The 26,227-nt window shown below is 37.8% G+C and overlaps 2 protein-coding genes across 3 annotated transcripts; both read right to left on the reverse strand.

Annotated features, from left to right (window-relative positions):
* Positions 1–93: 93 nt before the first annotated feature.
* Positions 94–8,818, reverse strand: LOC148892676 (dynein axonemal heavy chain 6-like). The gene is made up of 10 exons (XM_089006476.1): positions 8,764–8,818; positions 5,329–5,393; positions 4,648–4,827; positions 3,816–4,172; positions 2,577–2,711; positions 2,382–2,460; positions 2,224–2,296; positions 1,889–2,075; positions 1,711–1,812; positions 94–246 (listed from the first exon to the last, which is right to left on the reverse strand). The coding sequence occupies exons 1-10, from the start codon at positions 8,816–8,818 to the stop codon at positions 94–96; spliced, it is 1,386 nt and encodes a 461-aa protein (XP_088862602.1).
* A 1,412-nt stretch (positions 8,819–10,230) lies between these two features.
* On the reverse strand, positions 10,231–26,171 carry LOC148892677 (sodium channel and clathrin linker 1-like). Of its 2 annotated transcripts, XM_089006735.1 has the most exons (21): positions 25,748–26,171; positions 25,593–25,660; positions 25,337–25,389; positions 25,134–25,206; positions 24,543–24,598; positions 23,914–24,049; positions 23,317–23,439; positions 21,383–21,448; positions 20,995–21,065; positions 20,683–20,773; positions 19,955–20,046; positions 16,885–17,062; positions 16,145–16,243; positions 14,948–15,019; positions 14,748–14,822; positions 14,212–14,354; positions 13,749–13,941; positions 12,984–13,180; positions 12,173–12,251; positions 11,791–11,886; positions 10,231–11,084 (listed from the first exon to the last, which is right to left on the reverse strand). In XM_089006735.1, exons 1-21 carry the CDS (start codon positions 25,779–25,781, stop codon positions 10,989–10,991), a joined length of 2,091 nt encoding a protein of 696 aa, XP_088862861.1. In that variant the 5' UTR covers positions 25,782–26,171; the 3' UTR covers positions 10,231–10,988. The 2 variants fall into 2 exon arrangements, with proteins under 2 accessions (XP_088862861.1, XP_088862862.1); XM_089006736.1 differs by lacking the exon at positions 25,593–25,660.
* Positions 26,172–26,227: the final 56 nt, after the last annotated feature.

Here is a 26,227-nt window from a genome sequence, read left to right on the forward strand (position 1 = left end):
CAAATCTGTTCAGTAAAGTTCAGTGAACACTCAACAGTCGCACAAAGTCTTCAAAAGAAAGGTTTGATTTAAAAAAAAATTCTCATATGGGTTTCAATCATGTACTCGATTCAGTAAGCCCATACCGTGGTCTTGCTCTCGTAGAGCATTCAAATCTAGACTTTCATTCTCCTTATAAAACAGCTGAAAACGATCAAACATACGCGAGCACACCCGTGCAGCTTCAAATGTGAACTCCAGTGATTCCTAAGGGGAAAATAGACAAAATCGTCTCACCCGGACTTTCACTTCAGAAACAGGAAGTCGCGTGAATTGGCACTGACCTTAATTTTTTGACAGATACTTTTAATGTATCCATCATTTTCAATGATCCATGCCAAACAGGGAGCTTCTTCATATTGACTCTTAAGTTAAGAGACAGACATTAAATAACAACATACAGTTCTGGTCAAAAGTTTACATACACTTGTGAACAATATAATATCATGGCTCCCTTGAGTTTCCAGTTATTTCTACAACTCTGATTTTTCTCGGATCGAGTGATTGGAACAGATACTTCTTTGTCACAAAAAACATTAATGAAGTTTGTTTTTTTATGACTTTATGAATGGTTAATAGAAAAAGTTATCAAATCTGCTGGGTCAAAATTATACATACAGAAACACAAATTAGCAATTTTGGTCAATTAGAAAGTTGTGTCAGCGAAATGAGCTTCATAGCACGGCCTCTTAACTTCGTGAGTGATTATGAGTGACTATAGCTGGTGACTTCTCTGAGACCATTTAATTAGGGCTCATTGGATGCAAACTCCCACAAATGCTACAATGGGAAAGTAAAAGGAGCTCAGCATGGATCTGAAAAAGTGCATCATTGACTTGAACAAGTCAGGAAAGTCACTTAGAGCCATTTCAAAGCAGCTCTAAGTGATTGGGTCTTGGGTGCAGTTGTGTGTTCCAACAGGACAACGACCCCAAACACACATCAAAAGTAGTAATGGAATGGCTAAATCAGGCTAGAATTAAGGTTTTCAAATGGGTTTCCCAAAGTCCTGACTTAAATGTTGAAGGAACAAGTCCATGTCAGAAAGCCATTAAATGTAACTGAACTAGACAGATTCTGCGAAGAGGAGTGGTCAAAGACTCAACCAGAAGCTTGCCAGAAGCTTGTGGATGGCTATCAAAAGCTCCTAATTGAAGTGAAAATGGCCAACGGACATGTTACCAAATATTAGCGCTGCTGTATTATGTATATTTTTGATCCAGCATATTTTATCACTTTTTTTTCTGTCCATCCATAGTAAAGTTATAAAAGAACCAAACTTCATCATGCTTTTGTGACAAAGAAGTATTTGTTCCAATGACTCTATCAGCGAAAAATCTGTGTTGCAGAAATAACCGGAAACTCAAGAGAGCCATGACATTATATTCTTCACAAGTGTATGTAAACCTTTGACCACAACTATACATCAAAAATACAGTGTATTCTAAATCACAACTAGCATTATTGGTCTACCTGAAATGACTCATGACTTAACAGTGAAATGAAATTTGGATCTTCCGTTAGTGTTTCAACAGACAACACAGTATTCTGGAACTCTGCAATGATTTCTGCAACAGTCTCCTGGGAAAATTAAAAAAAAAAACAACAATGTTAATTTGCTATTGGAGTTTAGTATCAATTTATGAAATGGTTTCTGAATCTTTCTTGTACCTGAAAGTTTTTTTCAGAGGGTTTGTAGTACAGCGCATTTGTGTCTAAAATCAGTTCACTGATCAACATTGGTTTATTGTGGGAAGATTCTGACTCCATAGCCTACAAATTCAACAAACCTTTTACTAAACAAAATAAACAAAAAAATGGAGGTAATGATAGAGAGGGAACACCCTACCTTTCGATCCAACTTTTCCTCAGTTGGGTTGACAGCAGTCTCCAGCTGCTGGCCCCACGTTTGAATGATATCATGGCTGGGCATTTGACGAACCTGCTCTTTGAATGCAGCCAGAAGCTTGTCCACTGCACTCACGAATAATGTGTGCATAGTATTGACCACCAAATAGTCAATAAGTCGGATGAAGCTGTGTGGGTGCGAGATGAGGGAGGAAGGAATTGAGTTTGAGCGAGGCGTTGAATGGAAACAAAAACCTTCAGTATTTGGAAAGGCGCTTAGAAATGAAATCTATCATTATTATTATTATTATTGTAAAACAAAACAAGGAACCGTACCAGTTGAGGCGACGACAGAAGAAGCCCTTGTTAATTCCCAATAGAACTTGGATTTCACTCAGCTTGTCACTATCTGCAACAAACAGCTAAATAACTACAAAAACACTTTCTCTCCAAATATGGGGGAAAAAAAATCAAGGCAATAAAAATGCACACACGATCTGACAGGAAGCTGCTACAGGAACACAGTGTCACTTCCTTTACCAGGTCTTGGAAATTTTGCAGGTCAATCAGTGCCTAATTAAAGCAAACCATTGAGATAGAAGAGTTTTTGAGGGGAAGGAGGGCACACAAATCATATGAGTCACTTAAAAACATGCTAAACTTGTATGTTCAGGAATAAACAATCATACCTCTTCTACTTGGGTGTACTGAGCTACATAAAATTCCTGCAGAGTATATGTGTGTTTTTTCTCAATATGACACAAGTTTGTACTTCTGATTTGGTAACACATTTTCCAGACGTCTGACAGGGCCATACTTAGATCCTGAAGAGACAGGGGACAAGGTTTAATGATATTGTTTAAAATTAATCTAAAGCAAACATTTTGGCACATTTTCACACACCTTTGCAGTATCGTATTTTCCGGTATATAAGGCGCACCGGAGTATAGGGCACACATCCTATATATATATATATATATATATATATATATATATATATATATATACAGTAAAGTCTCGTTATATCGATATCGGATATATCGATAGTCCCGGTTATATCGATACTATTTCTATGCACGCACGGAGAAAATTACATGCAAACGGGGTCGGATATATCGATAGTCCCGGTTATATCGATATTTTTTCGGACTCCCTTGAATATCGATATAACGAGACTTTACTGTATATATATCCCTAGTGTCCAGAAGTGGCGGTGCCAGAGCTCTGCTATGATAGGCCCCTGCTCTAATGTTGGGGGGAGCAAAGGACAATTTCCTGATGCTACACTGATTACTTCAATTGTCCTGACCGATTATGGTCTACGAATGGCCTGATTGCCCCATTTGCCCTGGTATCACCTCATCAGCATAACTAAGCCTATGGTGGTAACAAACTCAGTAGTGTGTTGTAAGCACGATGGTTGGAGCAGGGACCCGCTGACAAAGCCTCTTGGATGAGAAGAGAAACGTTCGACAACTTTGGAACTCACTTCCTCCCCACATTCGTAACATCAATTCTCTTCCCACATTCGAGTACCATCTCAAAACCCACCTATTTAAAATTGCATTGTCTCTGTAGCTCTCTCTCTTGTTTCTATTTATAATAGTATTTTATTTATTGCATTCTATTGGTGATTGTATTTTATTGATTTATTATCGTACCCACGCTTGTCTGTGTTCTTGAGAGCTTTGAAAGGCGCTTAAAATGTAATGTATTATTATTTTTATTATTTAAAGAAGTACATATGACATCGATTCATCGATTCCCGGTATTAATTTAGACATATGTCTCAATGACCTTGACTTTAATGAAGAGGAGATCACAATGATAATTTGTTCGAAACAATACATTAAATTCCAAGAGGAACACATCCTTTTTGTTGCCACTGTATTTTTAACTAGAAAGAGAGAGAGATTTCGTCTTCTTACCGGGTTGATCATGAACAAATTCTCCTTGAGAGCCTCTTGAGCCACGTGCATCTTCTTGGCACAGACTTTTTTATGCCAGATATAGAAAGGTTTGAATAGTTTGAAGCGAGCAAAGAAGGGGATGAGGACCAGCTTCCGGTGCAGTTGATATTCCTCCTCAAACCGTTCAAGGCTGACAAAGTCAAAGTTTTCCCGACAAGTCGACAATACGCCGTCTTTGCTAACCATCGTATAGTCATCCTTGCTGTGCTCAAAAATTCTGACTTCGGAAGGGATTTCCAGGTTTGCGTCTTTCTTCAAGGAAAAAGGTCTTTTTACAGGACAAGAGGTTGATGCTCCATATAGGGAAGGTTGAGACTAGGAGAGCAAAAAAACAAAAAACAAATAACACTTCCATTCATTGTTATTGGCACCTGCAGTTAAGATGTATTATTTAGCTCCTAATTGATGTTGCTTTTATTTTCAATAATGTAGAACCAATTTGTTTTACAAGAGGAAAATCTAAACTTTTTTTCAAGCGCATTTATTAATTTTGGGCACTGATGGACGCTACTGTAAAAACTGAAATTTCTTCTGGGCTTTGAAACATAATTTGCTCACAGTAGTCATAGTACATGTGAATCAATTGTGACGGAATCCAACTTGTATTTTCTCACACAATTCATTGTATGAAAGCACACATACTGTTTCGTTGCAGCAACTTTCCTCAAGTCAGTGGAAAAGGCCAAGTCGACCAAATATCAAATCAACCACTTCTACTGCAATTTTGAGGGATTTTTGTCACAAGAGGGTCCTCTGATTGTTTGTTATAATCTACCTCACAGTCACTGACCTTGGCGGTGCATTGCAATGGAGGCAGTTTGACAGGCGATGGTACGATGCGCCTCTGCGGTGGTTCTTTTTCTTCGGATAAAGGCACTTGAGAATGCCAGCCTGGGAAATACCTTTTTTCCTGGGATTTTACGTGCTCCTCCAATGGCAATTTCCGTTTCACACGTCTCTTCAGCAATGCCTACATTATGGGGCAAAAAAAGACATCAGTAGAGGAAGACAAGGCATAACAATTACAATAATTCATCACTCTGTTTATCCTAGATGGTGTATCCCCTGAACTGCTTGACATGCCATCACAGTGCAGAAACAGACACAATAGGCATTCATACGAGAAGAGAAGTACCTGGAGAAAAACCACACAAGCACGTAAAGAACACGCAAAGTATCAATAGGAAGCCCAAAGCCTCGATTTGAACTTCCACTTTGGGTAGAGGTAAGATCGGGCCCAAAAAATCCAGGGCGACCCGACCTGCAGGTATTAAAGTCCGACCTGACATTCGGCTCGGGTTCGGGCTCGGGCTTAATATCTTACACTAACTCTGGGAGGCAGACATGCTCATCTCTGGTCCAGCATGTGCCTCAATGTTACAACCATTGAAGTTAATTAAATTGAGCAAATAAATGCTCAGTGGGAATTCTTCGAAAGTATCACTTGACTCATGATGTTGTTTCCTCATACCTGTGTGCCTTTCTCATGGAGTGGAGGTAACATGGTGGAACTTTGCTGCTGTGGTACATCAAACTCTGAAATAAGATGTTAAGGGGGCATTATAATAATAATAATAATAATAATAATAATAATAATAATACATTTCATTTATAAGCGCTTTTCAAAACTTTCAAGGTCACATTACAGTCACAGGATCAGTTTTTCTGCGGGTGAGCAGTGGTAGCCACACACGCCAGCTTTCACTCAATGCTTTCACTCATATACACTATGTACTTTAAATTGTTATTATTGTAATTTTAGGAGAATATTTGCTAGGTACTGAACAGTACGAGCTGCATATAAATAGACAGACACCGATCAGCCATAGCAATATAGCCACCCACACAGTCAAATCACTGAAGTGTAATGAAAATTCATGTGAAAAAATATGCCTTTAAAAATCTAATCATGCTCAGCGTTACACAGTACAGTAGGGGCATATTAATTCACAATTTAAAAAACGTCTTTATTATTGTGGCTGGAGTTTAGACCTTGAGGTGCCTGATATTTGTTAGGGATGCCTAGTATCTACATCTGGAATACTGAAATGCTCGCAATCACAATCAAGATACGCAAAATGACTATAAAAACAATACTTCAATTCTCATTAAGTACACACACAGTATTTGCAATAGGAATATGCTGCTGTATTTAAAAAAGTGCTACACATAATGAACAGCAGTGTTAGTGTTTCATCTATTCGGCAATGTATTTGATTATTATTTGCACTTTACATAGAAGACATAATAACCCTAAACCCAAAAATAACCATAAATTTATATATTGTCAAATTGTTACCCATGCAATCATCCTCTCCGCTATGTCCAGACGAAGGACATTTGGATGTCGATTCCATTTTAGGTTAAAAAAATAAAACATAAATAAGTCGTCACGCAATGTGCGATTGGCTGCCGGATAGGATGGATCCGAGTCACGAGTTCTTTGTTTTCAACTCATAATTAAACAAATTCGGGGCACTTTCGAGCAGAATCAAAACAGACATACATGCACATTAATTGTGGGTGGTTGCACATACGTCAGAGGAGCACTGACATCAGCCATGAAAAGTTACACGCGCCGATAACGCGCCAATGTGCCAAACAAAAGAACGTTACGCGAACGCCCGCGAGTGGAAGCCTCTGACGACTTGCCAGATTTAGCTTTCCACTGCGTCGTCAATGTACAAATCAACTGTAATTCGAATTTTTTTTGAACAGGTCCTGCAATGAGGTCATGCCTGCATGTTAAGACTCGTAATTTGCAATATCCCAAATATTTATTTTGAATGTAGATTTCAGATGAGGCGAATCCGCCTCGTACTTTACGTAAATTTTCTGAGCGTGTATTGTACATTAATCGGAAACCGTAAACTACTTCATCGATTTTTCTTTGATCAAATATTTTGGGAAGACCGTGGTCAAGATTGACGGATTGAATGTAGTAAATGCATAAATACTTAGTAACGTCCGGTGCTGGTTATTTGCATGTTTGAGGGCTGGGTTCGTCGAAAAGCGTGACCTCACATAGACAAGGGAGGAGCCTTCAACAAACAGTCCGCGAGTCTGAGTAAGGAGAGCATGGGCGTGAGTTGTGGCGAGCAGCAAAACTCCCACATGTCTGTGTTCACTGCTACGTTTGTTTAATAAAACCTTGACCAGCTATGCCAGCGACTGCGCGCATCCTTTTAACACGCCGAGGGCCATTACAATACTTAATACATTTCAAAATGAGACGCTTCCGCAAGATCACATCTGCATCGCCACCCCCACCCCCCCAAAAAAGCGAGGTCGGCAAAGGTTTTGGCAATTATTGCACGGTTATTTAATGCTTTTTTTTAAATTAACGATAACTTACAATCAATGTTGAGCAATAATTCACTGTATTGCTTTTTAATATCAACAAACGCCAAAACAAGTTAAAATTAAATCCCAACGTTAAGAAATAAGACTTCTTGATCGGGGCATTCCACAAGTCATCAGTGTTAAGACGAGCCTACCTTCTTGTAGCAGGATAAGTCTATAAAACCGTCAAGTATCGCGTCAGCATTACGCCAGTAGCTCCCGTTTACAGTCTCTTAGCAACATAAGGTTTTCTCAACAAGCTCCGCAGACAAACACCTCTCCAGTCCTCAAGCACACGTACGTTTTTAAAGAAGTTTGCATGAATGGGTTTACGGCATTTGATCAACTGTAAAATGACAACAGTACACTACACCTTCATGTACTCCAGCATTTACAGAATGTGTGCACCAGGGGGGAAAAAAACTAACAAATTGTAAAAGTATTGATTATTCGCTACAAAAAAAGAAGAAAAAAATAATGTCCAGAGGTAAAAATATGTTTATTGTTGATTGTGTACAATACCAGAAAACACCACAGAATAAACAATGCTGAAATAGCAGATAAATTCAGAAAGGTACACATACAGTGAAGATGGACTGGGCCAGCTGGTGAATTAGAAAAATCTGTTAAATTGATTAAAAAAAAAAAAAAAAAAAAAAAAAAAAAAAAACAAAAAAAAAAAAAAACGCAGTGATCGGATTTTGATCAAACCAATAAATAAAAAACAATTTCACCTCTTCTAAAACGGAAACTGAATTCTAAAATGAGGGTGACAGTGGGATAATTAATTTGTTCATTTTGTCAATTGGTCATTTGGAACATTTGACCAAAACGTGGAAATACTGTAAATAAAAGTTACACAACAAGTAAATAAAATACCCACCAATGGCAACAACACAAGTGATATACATAAACCAGTGCAACTTGTTTTTTTCATTTAAATGACACAATGATTGTATATAAAATAGATTTGCATGAAAACAAATTAGTAAACAGATATACTTGTGAAGAACAAATCACACAATATCAATGCCAACGGGACAATTTACCCTGTGAAGTGGTCCGTATTAAAAGCTTGCGGCCCCAAAATAGAAAATATTTCACACTATTAATCTTCATTAAAAAACACACAATTATATATTCATGTATGTGGTGTTCTTAGTTATCCATTGATATACAAATGTTGATGTTATGGCAATACATACTGGATTAATTATTTGTATTTGTAAATTTGGGATCTGGACAAGAGACACATTTTTATTTGGGGTCTAATAAATGTGTCGAAAGTGCCGTTATTTCATGCTTTGGCTCACCAAAGTACATTTTTCTTTGCTTGGATGCCATAACTGTAATCTGTGAAGGGGAACAGATAAAAGATGTTACTATTTGCATTAACTCAACATTTAAAAAATATTTTAAAATGTACTCTGACATGCTGCTGGCAACAAAAACAAGGACACAGATGTAGGTCATTATTGATTCATACGTGCACACCCAAAATACTCTTCTTAATGGTGAAGCTATTTCTTACAGCCAACGTCAATCAAAGTCAGTATTTTCATACCATAGCAACCAAACTTGGCTGTGAAGTCATTGTTTATCCTATCACCCACACTCATGGTTTCATGAAACAAAATGCATATTATAGATCCAACATGTGAACGCACACGCGTCAACAAAGTAGAACCAACCAAAGTAAACAGCAACATATGGATTTGTGAACAATGAAGAATTTTGTGTTGTGCTTTTTAATATGATTTGAATGAATGGGCCTTGAAGTCGACAATGAGACACAAAATCAAAGCAATGGCAAATAAGATGACATTTCCTAGTAAATGAAGCTCAGCAAGACATTGCTTTTCACTTTGACTTCTTCCCGCTTGATTCTGTGCATTGTTCTAGATTGGTGTGAATTTTATTTCATGAAACTTTGACCTGATGTCATGCCTGCATGTTAAGACTCGTAATTTGCAATATCCCAAATATTTATTTTGAATGTAGATTTCAGATGAGGCGAATCCGCCTCGTACTTTACGTAAATTTTCTGAACGTGTATTGTACATTAATCGGAAACCGTAAACTACTTCATCGATTTTTCTTTGATCAAATATTTTGGGAAGACCGTGGTCAAGATTGACGGATTGAATGTAGTAAATGCATAAATACTTAGTAACGTCCGGTGCTGGTTATTTGCATGTTTGAGGGCTGGGTTCGTCGAAAAGCGTGACCTCACATAGACAAGGGAGGAGCCTTCAACAAACAGTCCGCGAGTCTGAGGAAGGAGAGCATGGGCGTGAGTTGTGGCGAGCAGCAAAACTCCCACATGTCTGTGTTCACTGCTACGTTTGTTTAATAAAACATTGACCAGCTATGCCAGCGACTGCGCGCATCCTTTTAACACGCCGAGGGCCATTACAATACTTAATACATTTCAAAATGAGACGCTTCCGCAAGATCACATCTGCATCGCCACCCCCACCCCCCCAAAAAAGCGAGGTCGGCAAAGGTTTTGGCAATTATTGCACGGTTATTTAATGCTTTTTTTTAAATTAACGATAACTTACAATCAATGTTGAGCAATAATTCACTGTATTGCTTTTTAATATCAACAAACGCCAAAACAAGTTAAAATTAAATCCCAACGTTAAGAAAGAAGACTTCTTGATCGGGGCATTCCACAAGTCATCAGTGTTAAGACGAGCCTACCTTCTTGTAGCAGGATAAGTCTATAAAACCGTCAAGTATCGCGTCAGCATTACGCCAGTAGCTCCCGTTTACAGTCTCTTAGCAACATAAGGTTTTCTCAACAAGCTCCGCAGACAAACACCTCTCCAGTCCTCAAGCACACGTACGTTTTTAAAGAAGTTTGCATGAATGGGTTTACGGCATTTGATCAACTGTAAAATGACAACAGTACACTACACCTTCATGTACTCCAGCATTTACAGAATGTGTGCACCAGGGGGGAAAAAAACTAACAAATTGTAAAAGTATTGATTATTCGCTACAAAAAAAGAAGAAAAAAATAATGTCCAGAGGTAAAAATATGTTTATTGTTGATTGTGTACAATACCAGAAAACACCACAGAATAAACAATGCTGAAATAGCAGATAAATTCAGAAAGGTACACATACAGTGAAGATGGACTGGGCCAGCTGGTGAATTAGAAAAATCTGTTAAATTGATTAAAAAAAACAAAAAAAAAAAAAAAAAAAAACACAGTGATCGGATTTTGATCAAACCAATAAATAAAAAACAATTTCACCTCTTCTAAAACGGAAACTGAATTCTAAAATGAGGGTGACAGTGGGATAATTAATTTGTTCATTTTGTCAATTGGTCATTTGGAACATTTGACCAAAACGTGGAAATACTGTAAATAAAAGTTACACAACAAGTAAATAAAATACCCACCAATGGCAACAACACAAGTGATATACATAAACCAGTGCAACTTGTTTTTTTCATTTAAATGACACAATGATTGTATATAAAATAGATTTGCATGAAAACAAATTAGTAAACAGATATACTTGTGAAGAACAAATCACACAATATCAATGCCAACGGGACAATTTACCCTGTGAAGTGGTCCGTATTAAAAGCTTGCGGCCCCAAAATAGAAAATATTTCACACTATTAATCTTCATTAAAAAACACACAATTATATATTCATGTATGTGGTGTTCTTAGTTATCCATTGATATACAAATGTTGATGTTATGGCAATACATACTGGATTAATTATTTGTATTTGTAAATTTGGGATCTGGACAAGAGACACATTTTTATTTGGGGTCTAATAAATGTGTCGAAAGTGCCGTTATTTCATGCTTTGGCTCACCAAAGTACATTTTTCTTTGCTTGGATGCCATAACTGTAATCTGTGAAGGGGAACAGATAAAAGATGTTACTATTTGCATTAACTCAACATTTAAAAAATATTTTAAAATGTACTCTGACATGCTGCTGGCAACAAAAACAAGGACACAGATGTAGGTCATTATTGATTCATACGTGCACACCCAAAATACTCTTCTTAATGGTGAAGCTATTTCTTACAGCCAACGTCAATCAAAATCAGTATTTTCATACCATAGCAACCAAACTTGGCTGTGAAGTCATTGTTTATCCTATCACCCACACTCATGGTTTCATGAAACAAAATGCATATTATAGATCCAACATGTGAACGCACACGCGTCAACAAAGTAGAACCAACCAAAGTAAACAGCAACATATGGATTTGTGAACAATGAAGAATTTTGTGTTGTGCTTTTTAATATGATTTGAATGAATGGGCCTTGAAGTCGACAATGAGACACAAAATCAAAGCAATGGCAAATAAGATGACATTTCCTAGTAAATGAAGCTCAGCAAGACATTGCTTTTCACTTTGACTTCTTCCCGCTTGATTCTGTGCATTGTTCTAGATTGGTGTGAATTTTATTTCATGAAACTTTGACCTGATGGTGTCACAAATAATGACGTATGCGTGTGCACGGCGACCCTTGACTGAAGTGATGTGCCTGCCACCTTGGCTACCCCACCCCCCCAAAAAAAAAAAACGGCTTAGCCCACTGGTTGTACCTGTTGTGAAGCAGTTGTTGCTCGTTGCTCAACATCAGTCAATCGTCTTTGGAGGCGACTGGTTTTCTCTTGATACTCTGCTAACTGTCTCTTATACTGCACAAGCACAACGTATAGACTTCAATTGCACTGACATGATCATAGTTTCACTACAACGCTAAAAATTTCAACAACCGTACAGCGAAATTAACTTCTCTTGTTGTACAAATGTAGCAACAGTGCATCCGGAAAGTATTCACAGCGTTTCATTTTCCCCCCACATTTTATGGTAGAGTGAGGCTGTCAAAACTTGCTGATCAAAAGCCGCTGTGTTTAAAGGATTCCCTCCAACATGTGATACTCTTGACACCAAAAATGAACATAATTTAACTGTTTTACACACCTCTTCAATTGTTTTGAGATTATTTCCATGCTGATGCTCAAACTCATGTGACCGCTGCTTGTGTTGATTCAGCTCAGCCCTGAAAGACAAAAGAAGCCATCAAGACACCTCACGGATGTGATGGGCGGATATGACAGATTTCACTTTGTCTTTCAGCCCTTTTGTAGTTTTAAATAGAGCTGCACAATTTAGGAAAAATGTGATCTGCAACATGAGTCCTGAATAATGCAATATGGCTATTATTGTTCTACTTAACAAACTGTATAGAAATAAATTGAATTTATATTATCCAATGAAAGTAATTTTTTTTGGTATGCAACAATTTCTTTTTAATTTTTTTCTATATTATTTATCAATATCTATTTTGAATTATCAATGACCCTATATACCTTTCTTATATTTAATAATAATAGTAAAAATAATACACAATTTGGAAGCATCTTTCAGGATCCTCAAGGACACAGTAAATCAATAAACATGTAAGACAATTGTCCAGAGGAAGTAAGAAAATTAGATTAAAAATAAGAACAAGAAAATGAAGAATGACAATGACGGAGTGCCATTACAGTGTTATGATGGTGATACCCACTTTGGTTGCATTTGATTAGACAAAGTTGGTAAAATGATACAATTCCCTAGGTATTATTTTTTTGCTAAATTTCCTATAATTTTCCAATGTGCACAATAATGCATTGTAGTAGTCAGTCGCCAATTCAACAGTTTGTGATCAAAGTGACTAGCAGAGGAGCTGTACTCCGGTCCTTGAAATACTGTATTTTGTTAATTCAACTGTCAATTCATTGGTTCTCACTTCATATTTTTAATTTTCATTTCGAAGGCTTGGGCCATGTTCTTTCCCTCGTCTTTCCAACGCTGAATACTTTTGTTCTGCGCAGTGAGAAGGCGCATGAGATCAGCACTTGAGTTGCGGTTGCTCTCCTCCATGTCACTCATTTGTGCACTAAGAGTCTTCTCTTTGAGGCTGTACTCTTGTTCCATCTGTGACACCTGGGAAAAGGCAGCACAGTAAACAATTTGCAAGTTTTGAATGAGAATAGACAAAAAATATATATATAGTAAAGTCTCGTTATATCGATATTCTCGGGAGTCGGAAAAAATATCGATATAAGCGGACTATCGATATATCCGATCCTGCGGCATGTAAATGTTCTCCTTGCGTTCATAGAAATAGTATCGTAATAAGCAGTACTATCGATATAACCGATATCGATATAACGAGACTTTACTGTATCTTAACAACTCTGATCTGCGGACCACAAACAAATTCATGCACCACAGTAGGGTTAAAGGTGACAGTTTTAGTTTTCATTTCTTCCCTTTTTTTAGTATATATTTTTGGAACATGAGATTGATCAGGTGCGCAGGCTGCAGTGTACACTAACAAAAAAAATCCCAGAAAATTAACACAAAAACACATTTAAATAAACTAAACTACTTGTGGTCGATCTCCAAGTTGATCCTGATTGACTGGCAGGGGACTCCTGTTTCATTCTAGTTCTGTGTCACTTAATAAGGATGTAAAGAATGGCATTTGATTTATTTTCTTCTCCGCTACCTGTTGTTTGGCCTTCTTTTGGGCAAGCAAGGAGGCCTTCCGCAGTTCATCCATTTCCTTGCGTATCTGAAAGTTTTCTTGCTGAAGTTGCAGTCGCTCATCACTGATTTTGACGCAGTCCTCTCTTGCTGTGGCCAAACAACTTTTCAGCCGCTGCACTTCTTCCTGACTACGGGACAATTCTTCAGTATAGCTAAAATGAGAAATATGGAACGATGGCGCGGAAGAATTAGACAGTGTGGTACAACTAGTTCAAGGGTCACTGACGCCGCTAGTAGTGGCGAAGTAGCCCCAAAAGACATCATGACTACCGGTATTTTATCTAAAAAAAAAAAAAAAAACTTAAAATAACTTATAAAACACAGTTTGTGACAATTATTTTATTTTTACTTCACCCAGTTGGTAAACTTTTTAGCATGTTCTTTTTGAAGAAAAGCCTGAACTGTTCAAGTCTTCCACTTACCCCATTTCCATCTTTTTTAGTTTCCCTTGTGTACTTTGTAAAGTGATGCTTATTTCATCTTTCATCCTCTCTGCTGTAAGACACCTCTGGTGGAGGACATCAAATTTCCCAAGCTCTGGCTCAGCCCGATCTTCCTTCACCAACTATTCACAAAAAAGCAAAAAAAAAAAAAAAAAAAAAACATTATCAACCTCCTGGTTATAAAGGCCACAGGAATAATTAAAATAGTACAAAAGGTGTGACTAACACTGTTTCAGTGTAAATCAATAAGAGATGTAGATGATAACGGTAACATGGTAATATAAAAACTGCCACGATATTAAATGCGGCACATCTGCGTAAAAATAAATATATTTTATGTCAGTCACTTCAGCCGAATGCAGCCTTGTAGACTAGAAAGTACAGTGACTATTGTGTCACAGAGTCAATAAGAAGACATGCCAATCAAATGACTGCTCGAGTCATTTTTTTGTCATAACTGTTCTAATTTATAAATCATAATATTGAGCCCCTTGTTAACATTCCTACAAATATACCTTTGCCAGTTCCTCCTCTAAAGCTTTTCTCTCTCGCTTAGACCTCTCATACTGAGATTCCTTTTCAGCACACTCCTGCAAACAGGTGGGGAATGTTACAAAACAACCAATAAGTTAGTGGAGTAAGCAGAGTGGTAAAGACTGAAAGAAATTTAATGGTTATTTGGAAACATATTTCTGTTTGTCGGGAGGATTTTTACCAGTTGCATTAAAGACAGCTCCTCGGCCATACGACGAAGCTCAGCATTACATTGCTTGCGTATATTATCCACCTGTTCAACATAAATGTGTCATTCATTCAGCTCCAAAACAGTGTATACTGTACAATGGAAATTCATGGTCACACAGTAACTGTGATAAATTGTAGACAATTTATCACAGTTCGTCACTTAATTCTCAAATAAATAATCTCATCTAAAGACATTTTTAGTGAGCTTCACTATTTTACAAAGTGTAGCTGTCCTAACAAATACAGGAAGAAACTTTGGATTAAACACAATGTAACGAGACAGGAAGAAAAACTTTTCTTTGCTGATTGAAATTGTATACAGTACAATAACATCAAATTAAATATTATATTACAATTCTATGATTTCTATTTCGAGTCAGACTAAGTTCCATAATTGTAACGTCAAACTATTCTTGCAACACTGGCACAATTGTTATCCTGATTTCTGAAAATGCAACTGATCCTTTTGGTTTGATTTTGGTGTCAGTGAAATAAACAAAATCCATGCAAAACCTTTCCAAATATAATATCTATTTTTCCCCTTTGCAAAGCTGCTTTGAGAATCAAATTTCATTTGAACAACAACTTTGTCTCGTTTTTACCTCGATGGTCATGTGCTTTTCAAATACACAAAAATGATAAAAGGCAACTTATTTAAGAAGGCACACATGCAAGAATGACAGGCCAATTTAACACCAGCTAATGCTAATGTTAGAACATGTCCATCAGTGGCAGTGGGACTTAAACTTAACCAATAAATGAGCATTATCACACATTAAAGTGCAATGCACTCACTTCACACTGGACAAGACACACAAACAATATTTTCAAACACAAACACCTTCTAACAGTTGGAAAATCTCTGAAGAGTCCCATTCTGAAATTGCTGAACAACATGCTCATAGCGTGTGTCATTCTCTGTCTGTCTTTCCCCACTCGCTCAATCACATCTTGAGAGCTCACTCTCCAGTCACACAAAACGTCAACAGCATCAAGTTTGAAAAATAAGTTTTTAACATATTGACAATTTATTTCCATGTATCTTCTGAGCCATTGCTGGGAAAAGGAATCTTTGCTGAATGGCGGAACAAACAGTGCATCATAGAAATGTCCGCAGAGATAATCCCATTGAAGTTGTGCTTCTGTGAGCATTCAGAAATACCCCCACCTCTTTTTTGGTGCGGAGAGCGGCATCGTTAATCAGCTGTGGAATAACCTTCTTTGTCTTCTCAAGCTCCTCCATCATCTGCTTCTCCCTTAAAAGAGCCTAAGGACAAAAAGCATACAGCATTGATGTGAAGACTTTTTTTTTCAAGGCCTACCTGAAATAAAAGCAAAAACACATTTTTCGTAGACCGAGACAGAAAACGCTTCATTCAAGCTACTCTCTATTTACTCATAGCTTTTAAGTGGTTCTTAAAATTTGGGTCTGAGTTCAGATCACTCAAAGACAGTAGTTCTTGTTACAGTCCTTGTTACAGGTACCGAACCCAACCATGAAAGAACACTTTTTGTTGGATGCCAGCGGCTTTTCAAGTGAGCAAATATATTTAGATTAACATTATTGCTTTATAAATTAACGTCCAAGTGAATATCATTTGATATTTGATGGCATGGCCATTACTTGGAACAACTGTGTCAAGTCTGCTACCCATTGACTTCACCAGACTAGATTTCTCGTGGCTTTCAACTCAAAGTTGCTGTGTGTGTGATTTAACACAAGATGTAAATACAGTACCATACAATAAAAGGTTGGAGTTTATCTGACATTCACCTTTCCACCAGAGACCCAAATGTCTTCAGTATTCAATTAAATCAAAGGAATTGAGCTTGTAATTATTTTACTTTTGGAGAGAACTGTACATAGACCGGCCACATTCTTGCTCGTGATGAAAGAGCACAAATTACCTCCTTCTTCTGCAGCACTGCCTCTTCAGCCATCTGCACACTCTCTCGGACTTTATCCAGAGCATCATACTTCTCTTGTTCCAAGCTCGTGCATCGGACCTTAAGGTTCCCTGACATTTGCTCCCACATGGTTTGCTCTTCTCGAACATCTTCTGCCTCTTGGGATGTCGTTTTGAGCCTTGGCAAATGAAATAAGTTTTCCAAATACAGTAAAGTCTCGTTATATCGATATTCAAGGGAGTCCGAAAAAATATCGATATAACCGGGACTATCGATATATCCGACCCTGTTTGCATGTAATTTTCTCCGTGCGTGCATAGAAATAGTATCGATATAACCGGGACTATCGATATATCCGATATCGATATAACGAGACTTTACTGTATAATATATAAATATATACAAGTTTTGCATTTATAACGCACATCACATTATAAGGCACTACAATAGAGCCTGGGGTTACGCACAACTTCTTCTACAGGGGGAAATGGAGTCAGTGGCTGCTGACAGTAGTTGGTAGACCTGTTGTGGCTCAATATTACTTCACATATAAGGCGCATCGGTGTATAAGGCGCAGGGTCATCTTTTGAAGAAAATCAAGGCTTTTGGGTGCGCCTTATACACCAGAAAAGACGGTGTAAGATAAACACATGCAAGGGGGGGAACAATTCTACACAATGCAAAGATGGTAAACTATCTGTTAACTGTAAAAATGACCTCTACTGTAGATAGATAAACATTTAGAGTAGAGGTACCCAAGTCTGGACCTCGAGAGTCTGTTTTACGTCTCCCGTTTCCAGCACACTTGAATCCTGAAATGATCGGGATTGTTCTCAGGCTTCTACAAAGCTTGTTGTTGAGCTCGCTGAGCAGGTGTGCTTGTGTAGAGAGGAATAAAAAACAGGCTGGGTATATTGTACCACATCCTATATACTGTAGAATAGGTGTGGCTACACTTATAAAATGACCAAGGTCAAATGATCCATCTTATTTATTTATGAATTCATTAAAAAATATCTTTGATTCTTATAATGTACAGTAGAGGTCCGTAGAAAATGTATTAGCGTCTTTCCTTATTTCTACACAATACATATTGATTTATATAGTGCTTTATATACAGTAGCTGAAGCTGTAACACAACGCTTAACATGAACGGCTATCGTAGAGAGGAAATAAAGGAGTCACAAAGATAGTAGAAAGCATTAAGGAGTAAAATCAAGATCAAGTTGGAATCATACTGAGTCGAATGCCGAAGAGTAGAAGTGAGTTTTGAGACGGGTTTTCAAGATAGGCACTGAGTGGGCTTGTTGAATGTTCAGTGGCAGGTCATTCCAGAGAGTTTTATATATGTATTTGTTGCAAAGTTATCACACAAACACATGTTTCAGTTCAAACCACATTGAACATTGCACACAGGCCATACAAAATGCAGTTTCTAAATGCTAATTAATTTTTTTCAGACCCAAAACCAATCAAAATCTATGGTTCCCCATGTGAAAAAGTAATTGCTTTCTGAATTTGTAACGGGTTGTGCCACCCTTGGCGGCAATAATTGAAATCAGCTTTTGCAAGAATTGGTGATGAGTCTCGCTCATCGCTGGTTGGTCCACTTACCACACTTTTCTTTGCCGTTTGGGTTTTTTTGGGCCTGAAATGAAATTAGCATTTAGAAATAGTGTGTTTTATTTCCTTGGGTAGTCTCTATGTGATATTAAAATTTGTTTGCGGAACTGAAACCTTTGTACGTGACACAAATGCAAAGTACACAGAAATGAGGAGGGGGACAAAAAACTTTCACAGCACTGTTTTTTTGGAGTAAATTGCATAACAGAATTAACCTCTCTTCATACTTGATGCTGTATGCAATGTGAATATGATGGTATGTCAATCAGACAGTCCAGAGTCAAATTTTTGTTTTTCATTTCAGTGCCGTTCACAGACTTTGCGAGCTGAGTTGAATATATCATGATCTATTTAACAGGGATGAGAAAAAAAGTCTGGAAAAAAAGGCGGGAGTGTGGGGGCCATAGGCCCCCATTAGGGTGCAGGGGCAACACCCCGATGGGGGCTGAGGGGGCGAGTTTCACCATTTGCCACACACACTTCTGAATGAATTTTCATTCTTCAATATGTATACATAATTATATTGTCAAGAGACCGAGAGGAAGACCAAAGAGGAGGTTTATGGATGTTGTCAAAGTGGACATGAGGGTTGCTGGCGTGAGAGAAGATAATGCACAAAACCGGATTAGATGGAGGACATTGATTCGCTGTGGCGACCCCTGAAGGGAAAAGCCGAAAGGAAAAGAAGAAGATTATATTGTCAATTTAAACATAATCAGAAACCCTTTATTGGTCCCACAATGGGGAACATTTAATAATATAGTACCATATGATCTAGAATGTAAATGCTTGAAAGAGCAAAAAAAATGACGTGTACAGATAAAGCACAACGTTTCAGAACAATAAAAATACTTACCCATCTAAAACAGTTTTTGATACCAGCACTCATGTCAATTTTCATCGTTCTTTTCTAACACTTTCGCCATCGTACGCAACGTCGCTTGAGTATCTACCTATGTCGCATGCGCCATTACCACCAGCTAACTGTTGAGTTACACTACGGCTTGTGAAAACCGATGGGGAAAGCATGGCAATGGTGAAACTCGATTTACTGCTAATCCGCTAATGTCATGAGACAGCAAAACTCGGTTGTACAATCCAGTCATCTGCCGCAAACAGGTTTTAATGTTCATGTCGCAAAACGTAAGTATTTACATTACGAGGAGCTCAAGTACAGAATATGATAGTCGTGCTTGTGCCAGCATTTGGATTCTAACGTGGAGTCCCCCCTCCACACACACACACACACACCAAAATTTTCTCAACGGATTTGCGCTTTTCTCGTGAATGGTCATTTTGGTCTGAAAAAGTCGGCAATCCGCAGATCGGCAGAACATTCTCATCCCTGATTTCAGGGGCACCACTGCAGTAAAATAAATTGTCAGGGAATAAAGTGAGTTCATGTCACAAGACAGTCCAGGTGAAGCTACAGTTCTTTTGTACTTACCTGGTCTCTTTCTGACAGATGGTTGACTGAAGCTGTTGAATTCGTCTCTCTGCTGCTTCTTCTCTGCTGCGAGCCTCGACAAGATCTTCCTCCTAGATGGATATAATATGTGCATAGTTTATTACTACGGGCTCACCTATAGTATCCAGCTACCTTCTTCTGCTTAAACAGGGTTATGTTGCAAGGCAACAGTTTACTTTAAGTGGAATGTCCTCTCATTGGCAACATTTAAAGCCAGCCAACAGCCAACATATAATGAGGGAGGGAGAAACACACTAACGTTTGTATGCTTCTGCCGCACACATGCATAAAAGCCTTCTTCAAATTTTAAACGAGCGAGAATGAGCTGCATGCCACCAACCCGCAGAAATACAATACAGAGTCCACATATACATTATAAGTTTTACCAAAAAAAATTAAGGGGCAGTCAACTATAAATTAGCAGGAGGCGGCTGTCATGCAACTTTGAACGAAGAAAACCCCCACAAATATAAGGTCAGACAATCCTTTTCACCAGCCTTGACAAAATAGTGGCAATGCCTAAGTGGCATACTGTATATGAGTACATATGTATGTACAGTCATGTCAAATCATATGTGCACAATTCTAAATCGTTGAATGTGTGTAAAACAACAGCCTTAATGATCCTACACAAGTTGAAATAATAAAACAACTGTTTCAACAAGTCCACTCAAATTATTAGATTCTAAAAATATGCATTTGTTCACCTGTCGCTTTAGATGGAGCTGAACTAATTGGAGCTGTTTGTTCATTTCTTCCACTTTGGTTGTGGCTGACCCCAAATCACCTTTGGTCGTTCTACAACACAATACACAGAGAATGATTGCGTCAATAGTTACTTTTCCGAATCGTTATCCCTAATTAGTAGATGACTGTATAACAGCCATCAGAATTGCTGGATTCTCAACCCATCAACCGTAGGCAGAACATAGTCGTGGACAATGAACTTCTGTAATAGGTATTGTAAATCAAAACATTTTTTGGATTGGATTGGATTGGATTTGGATTTTTTTAGTTACCTGAGCTGGCTGTGTAATCCCTCCATCTCCGTACTCTGCTCTGTCACAGTTTTTAATAGCTGTTGATTGGTCTGTGTGTGACAAGAGACACACGTTTGCCATTTGTGGAGCATTGTTCTTGTTGTCCTCTTTGAATCACAACAAACTGTTGTTGACTTTCAAAATGAACTTCCAGCAATGCTGCTTTGCAACTGTTCTCTCACAAATGCATACATATCAGATAAGCTTTATTTATCCTCATTAAAAACACATGTTAAGAATTGTGTCATCCGACTCCAGTCAAGTTTCCATATGTACCCGTATGCTGTTTGTTTGCAGGTCCATACATTTGAGAGCTACAAATTATCCACGAAAAGTACAGTACTATCATAATATTGCCATTACATACCAATTGTAGTTCCTGGTTTGTCACTTGGAGATGGTGTGTCTGCTGGTGATTAGTTATGATTTGATCCTGTGACAATAAAAACAGTTTGCATTTGCCTCATAATTTAAATAGGGTAAGATCAAAATCTTTCACTTTTAAGAAATAGGCCGGGTCGGGACAGGCATGTATAAGGGGACAGGCATAAATGTTGAGGGGGCATTGTGCTCCAACACCTTTGACCATGTTTACCTGACAAATGTGTTAATTTGTATGCAGGTACACTAAACAAGTGTTTGTAAAGTACTGTGGTTTTAAATGCTTTGCAAATTTATTTTAATGTAATCATTGCTGTTAAGACTAACAATGAACTTAGGTTAGGGTAGGTTGCAGATACTCCACCCTCAACCTAAATTGACTGCACTTTGTCAGGTCTCATAACCTAAGACCTACCTAACTTGGGTGCCACTATGAAGGCAAGTTTCTGTTGTATGGGCTTTGGCTTTTCAAAAATTATATATAATACCCTAAGAAGGAGGTTTTTTTAATACAATACCAGAAACACAACAAAGGCTATGAGCCTAGAAAAAATACTTAGCTGTACTGGATGCAAACGTGAGGTATGTCAAAAACATGTTCAAAAATATAAGATCAGCCATCCTACTATTCTGTAATCAAGTGTCCTCAAGCTGTGGGACGCGGAACGGTACAAGTCCTTTGGTCATTTGTTACAGGGCTGTAAATAATGAATAAATAACTTGCATCACTTCTTTATTTATGTCAGAACCTGAAAGATTAATTTTGAAAAAGTAACAGATTGTTACATTAGTTGACCTATGTCACACTTGACATAGGTCACGGTGCGCTTCTCGGTCAAGTGATAGGCTACAGTTAAAAGTGAAAACCAGAAGGCCGCAAAATGAGGAAAGAACAAACGTCTTTGGAAGATAGGTGACCGAAGAGTCGCCTTAAATTTTCAAGAAATAGACGGTATGTGGAGTCCGACTTCAACAAGCCCTCTATGCATAATATGCAGCGGTGGTGAGTGGTATTTTTAATTCTAATTTTGCAGTGTATTGTATTTTGAGTGCATTTAAATGTTGCCATTGCAACCAGAGAATGTTATGGCCAGATACAACGCTGCTCACCCGCAGAAAAAAATATCCTGTCACTGTAAAGTGTCCTTGAGAGTTTTGAAAGGCACTTATAAATGAAATTTTATTATTATTATTATTATTATTATTATTATTATTATTATTATTATTATTATTATTATTATTATTATTATTATTATTATTATTATTAGGGGCGGCCCGGTAGTCGAGTGGTTAGCACACCGGCTTCACAGTGCAGAGGTCGCCGGTTCGCGTCCCGGTCCGTCCTCCCTGTGTGGAGTTTGCATGTTCTCCCCGGACCCGCGTGGGTTTTCTCCGGGTCCTCCGGTTTCCTCCCACACTCCAAAAACATGCATGGCAGGCAGATTGACCACTCCAAATTGTCCCTAGGTGTGAGTGTGAGAGTGACTGTTGTATGTCTTTGTGTGCCCTGCGATTGGCTGGCAACCAATTCAGGGTGTCCCCCGCCTCGTGCCCGAAGACAGCTGAGATAGGCTCCAGCAACCCCCGCGACACTAATGAGGAATAAGCGGTACGGAAAATGAGATGAGATTATTATTATTATTATTATTATTATTATTATGTCATGATTTGTGTTTGTGGTGTTTAGAAAATACCAGTTTTCATGCCAGTCAAGTTATATTATTTTCCTGTATTTACAGGTCCGATCCCTGAAAATATTGTCTGAAATTAAACCGTTCCGTGGGGCAAAAAAGATTTTGGACTGCTGCTGTCATTAACCAAAAAAAAAAGGAATCATAAGCATGATATTAAGACAGTAGGAAGTGTAATATTGTACAGCACCAAACACATTTGCTGTTAAAGTCAGAATATGAGGAGTACCCTCAGCTGCTGTTCCTTAGCATCAGCACTCTGCTTATCAGTGATGTTCTTCTGGTAGAACCCCTGGAGCCGATCGAGTTCCAGTGCTGCTGTCTGCCACAACTCCATGGCCTGCATCCGCTCCTATTCAAATACACAGAACACATTGAAAGCCATGAACCATTTGAAGAGAAAGGGTCATCAACCATACAACAACAAAAATAATAAGCAGATGAGCAGTAAGTTGACTCGGAGCAACTCCTGGATGACGCAGCTTGTCAAACTATCACAAAGGAGAGCCGACACATCTTGCAGGGTGGACTCTGGCCACTTGAATCCACAATCTTGAACTATCACGCCATGATCCATAACTCATGACCATAGGTAATGTAGGAATCCAGATCAACCACTTAATCAAAACAGTAGATGAAGCAGGCAGCTGGACATCAACGGCACATGACAAGAGAGCTGACATATGAAACATTAACTGGAATCTCAAATGCTTCCTTTAATTCTAATCATATTACCTGAATTCCTTTCTGTATCAAAAAAGAGAAAAACGTATCTGCTATGAATCCAATCAGAAAGTACTGTAATCACAAATGAAAATACGACTACCTGTTCCGAAAGCTTGACTTGTTCTTGCAGATTTTTAACCACTCCTTCCTCCTCGAAAGTGCTCATCTCCACTCCAGGGATGTTTGAGACTGACTGAAGCTGCTTCTCAACTGACTCCCTCAGTTCTGCGTGCAGCCTGCCAGGTGAGTGAAAATAATATCACTTGTCTATATTACAATCAAATAGTTTGATTATAGTCATGCAAATACAGTATTGCCGAACATTCATCAGTAAAATGACTGAAATTACTACAGATTTAAAGGAAGGTCAATGCTACAATGGATATCCACTATATACAAAACTTTTCAATAGTCAGAATTTTGTGGATTGCAAAATAATCACGACCAAGTTGTGTGTGTATGTAAACCCCCTAAAAACATTTATTCATTTGCCTATTGGGATTTCATAAGCAAAAATGCTATTCTTTTTTTTGGTTTAATTTATAAACGTGAATTAGAAAAATGTAAAATAAAAAAAATAAACATTCACTGTGGGGTACAGTGCGTTCAATTTTGAGGGGGAAACGTATATTATTCCAATTTGGAATGAGGCTGTAACATAAAAGATGGAAAAGGAAGTGCTGCAAATACTTGCCAGTTGCACTGAAAACACTAAAAGAAGTAAGATACCTTTCATTTTCCTGGATAACAATTTCCAACTTTTTTTTTACATCTGTCATGGACACCTGAAGACAAAAAGTCAAGTGTATGAAACCAAAGCACATAAATCTCCACATTCAACAGCATTTTAACAATAAATAGGTATTATCAGAGCAACGAAGAAAAAAAAAACATGAACAATAAATTTCATCCTCAAAAATCCCAAATTATTGAAAAACCGTTTCCACATTTCCAGCACCAAATTTCAAAAATAAACATTTTTTGAAGATGCATTTCAGTACATTGAGTGTTTGAGGCTCCTGTAAAAACTGAAATAGACAATGGTGTGAACACAATTGTGAAGGGGGCTGAAAATAATCTTCTTCAATAAGATCATTCAAATTTAAATAAGAAATGAATTAACATAATATCATGTTGTATTGTCATTTTGCGTGAGCTACGGTCAGATACAAGTCCACAAAAAATAAACAATGTCCATTGAGCAGTTCCAATATAATTACAAATTTAACTCATTTAAAGTCATGATTAAAGAGGCAAGTTACTTTTTCTCCATAATGTTGACAGCCTCGTTTTGTTAATTTATCATTTTGTGTTTTTCACCTGGTATTTCTGCAGCTGTTGAGACATTTCATCAATGTGGCGATCATACTCAGCTATCAGCGGAGCCATTATACTGTCAGATAGGAAAATAATGTTTAATTATGACTTGACGAGTCATATATTCCAACCTTACAAATCTCAACAATGTGTGACAAAATTGTGTCTAAAATGTACAATGAGACAATGTAACTGTTATTTCAGACCTCTGCTCAGAGAGCGATAGAGAATCAATCTCTGTCCTCTTTGAATCTTTAACCTGAGAGGAAAATGTTTGCATTAGAGGGCAGTATATACTACTGTACTCACATTATTCTAAGTTAATTCAAGTATACGAGAACATTTCATGCATGTTGACATCTCTGCACACACCAGACCATACACACAACGCAAAAACATTCATCGCGAAATATATTAGAAAAGTGAAATGTAAAAAAAATATATATTTTTTTTCGTGTATACCTGAGATGGTTTGCTACTTGCATCCCCATAATTTTGATATCGACCAAGAGAAGAATTCAGTCGATGGACTGAGAACACAAAGTAGTGTAGTTTTCCCTCTTAAAATAGCTTGACTCATTTCTTGTTCGCTGTGATTCATTTTGAGTTTCGCCTACCTTGATCAGGAAGAAATTCGACCTCATTTTCCATGTTGAGACACCCAAGAGGAGATCGAGGCAATTAAAAAAAATAATCACGCAAACGCGTCAAATGTAACCAGGAACAAAATATAGCATTGCTTTGGTTTCGAGCATACAAAGCACGACCAGATTTGCGAACTATCAACTTTTTTTTGAAAACAGTATTGAGAGTAGACCGGCGCTAGCTAATGCTTTACAGTAGATAAAACAGGAAACAGGCTAATCAACGTCCGCTATCAATTGGTTTGCTAAAATAACCAGAATATGACATTCGATAAGGTAATTGATCAACCATTACAGTTTGACAACTGTTGTTTTAACAAATATGATAAAACTGACGGCTTTATTTTGAGAGGTGCGCCGTTTGTTTTGAAGACAACAAGCATCAGCCAATGGCAGCTAAGGTGTGCACCATGTTAATTGTTCCGATCTGTACATTTTACCAAATAAAAAAAG

The sequence above is a fragment of the Hippocampus bargibanti genome, linkage group LG10 (genome assembly GCF_051943395.1).
Source record: "Hippocampus bargibanti isolate YZ-2025 linkage group LG10, ASM5194339v1, whole genome shotgun sequence".
Classification (NCBI taxonomy): domain Eukaryota; kingdom Metazoa; phylum Chordata; class Actinopteri; order Syngnathiformes; family Syngnathidae; genus Hippocampus; species Hippocampus bargibanti.

Coding starts and splice junctions, on each gene's coding strand:
- LOC148892676 (XM_089006476.1), bottom strand. CDS start 8,818: ATGAGTGTGGGTGATAGGATAAACAATGACTTCACAGCCAAGTTTGGT. Junction 4,173..4,647: donor CATTGCAATGCACCGCCAAG/GTCAGTGACTGT, acceptor TTGCTCTCCTAG/TCTCAACCTTCCCTATATGG. Junction 2,461..2,576: donor AGTACACCCAAGTAGAAGAG/GTATGATTGTTT, acceptor TGCTTTAATTAG/GCACTGATTGACCTGCAAAA.
- LOC148892677 (XM_089006735.1), bottom strand. CDS start 25,781: ATGGAAAATGAGGTCGAATTTCTTCCTGATCAAG. Junction 25,207..25,336: donor CTATCGCTCTCTGAGCAGAG/GTCTGAAATAAC, acceptor CCTATCTGACAG/TATAATGGCTCCGCTGATAG. Junction 17,063..19,954: donor ATCTGTCAGAAAGAGACCAG/GTAAGTACAAAA, acceptor TCATTTGCCAAG/GCTCAAAACGACATCCCAAG.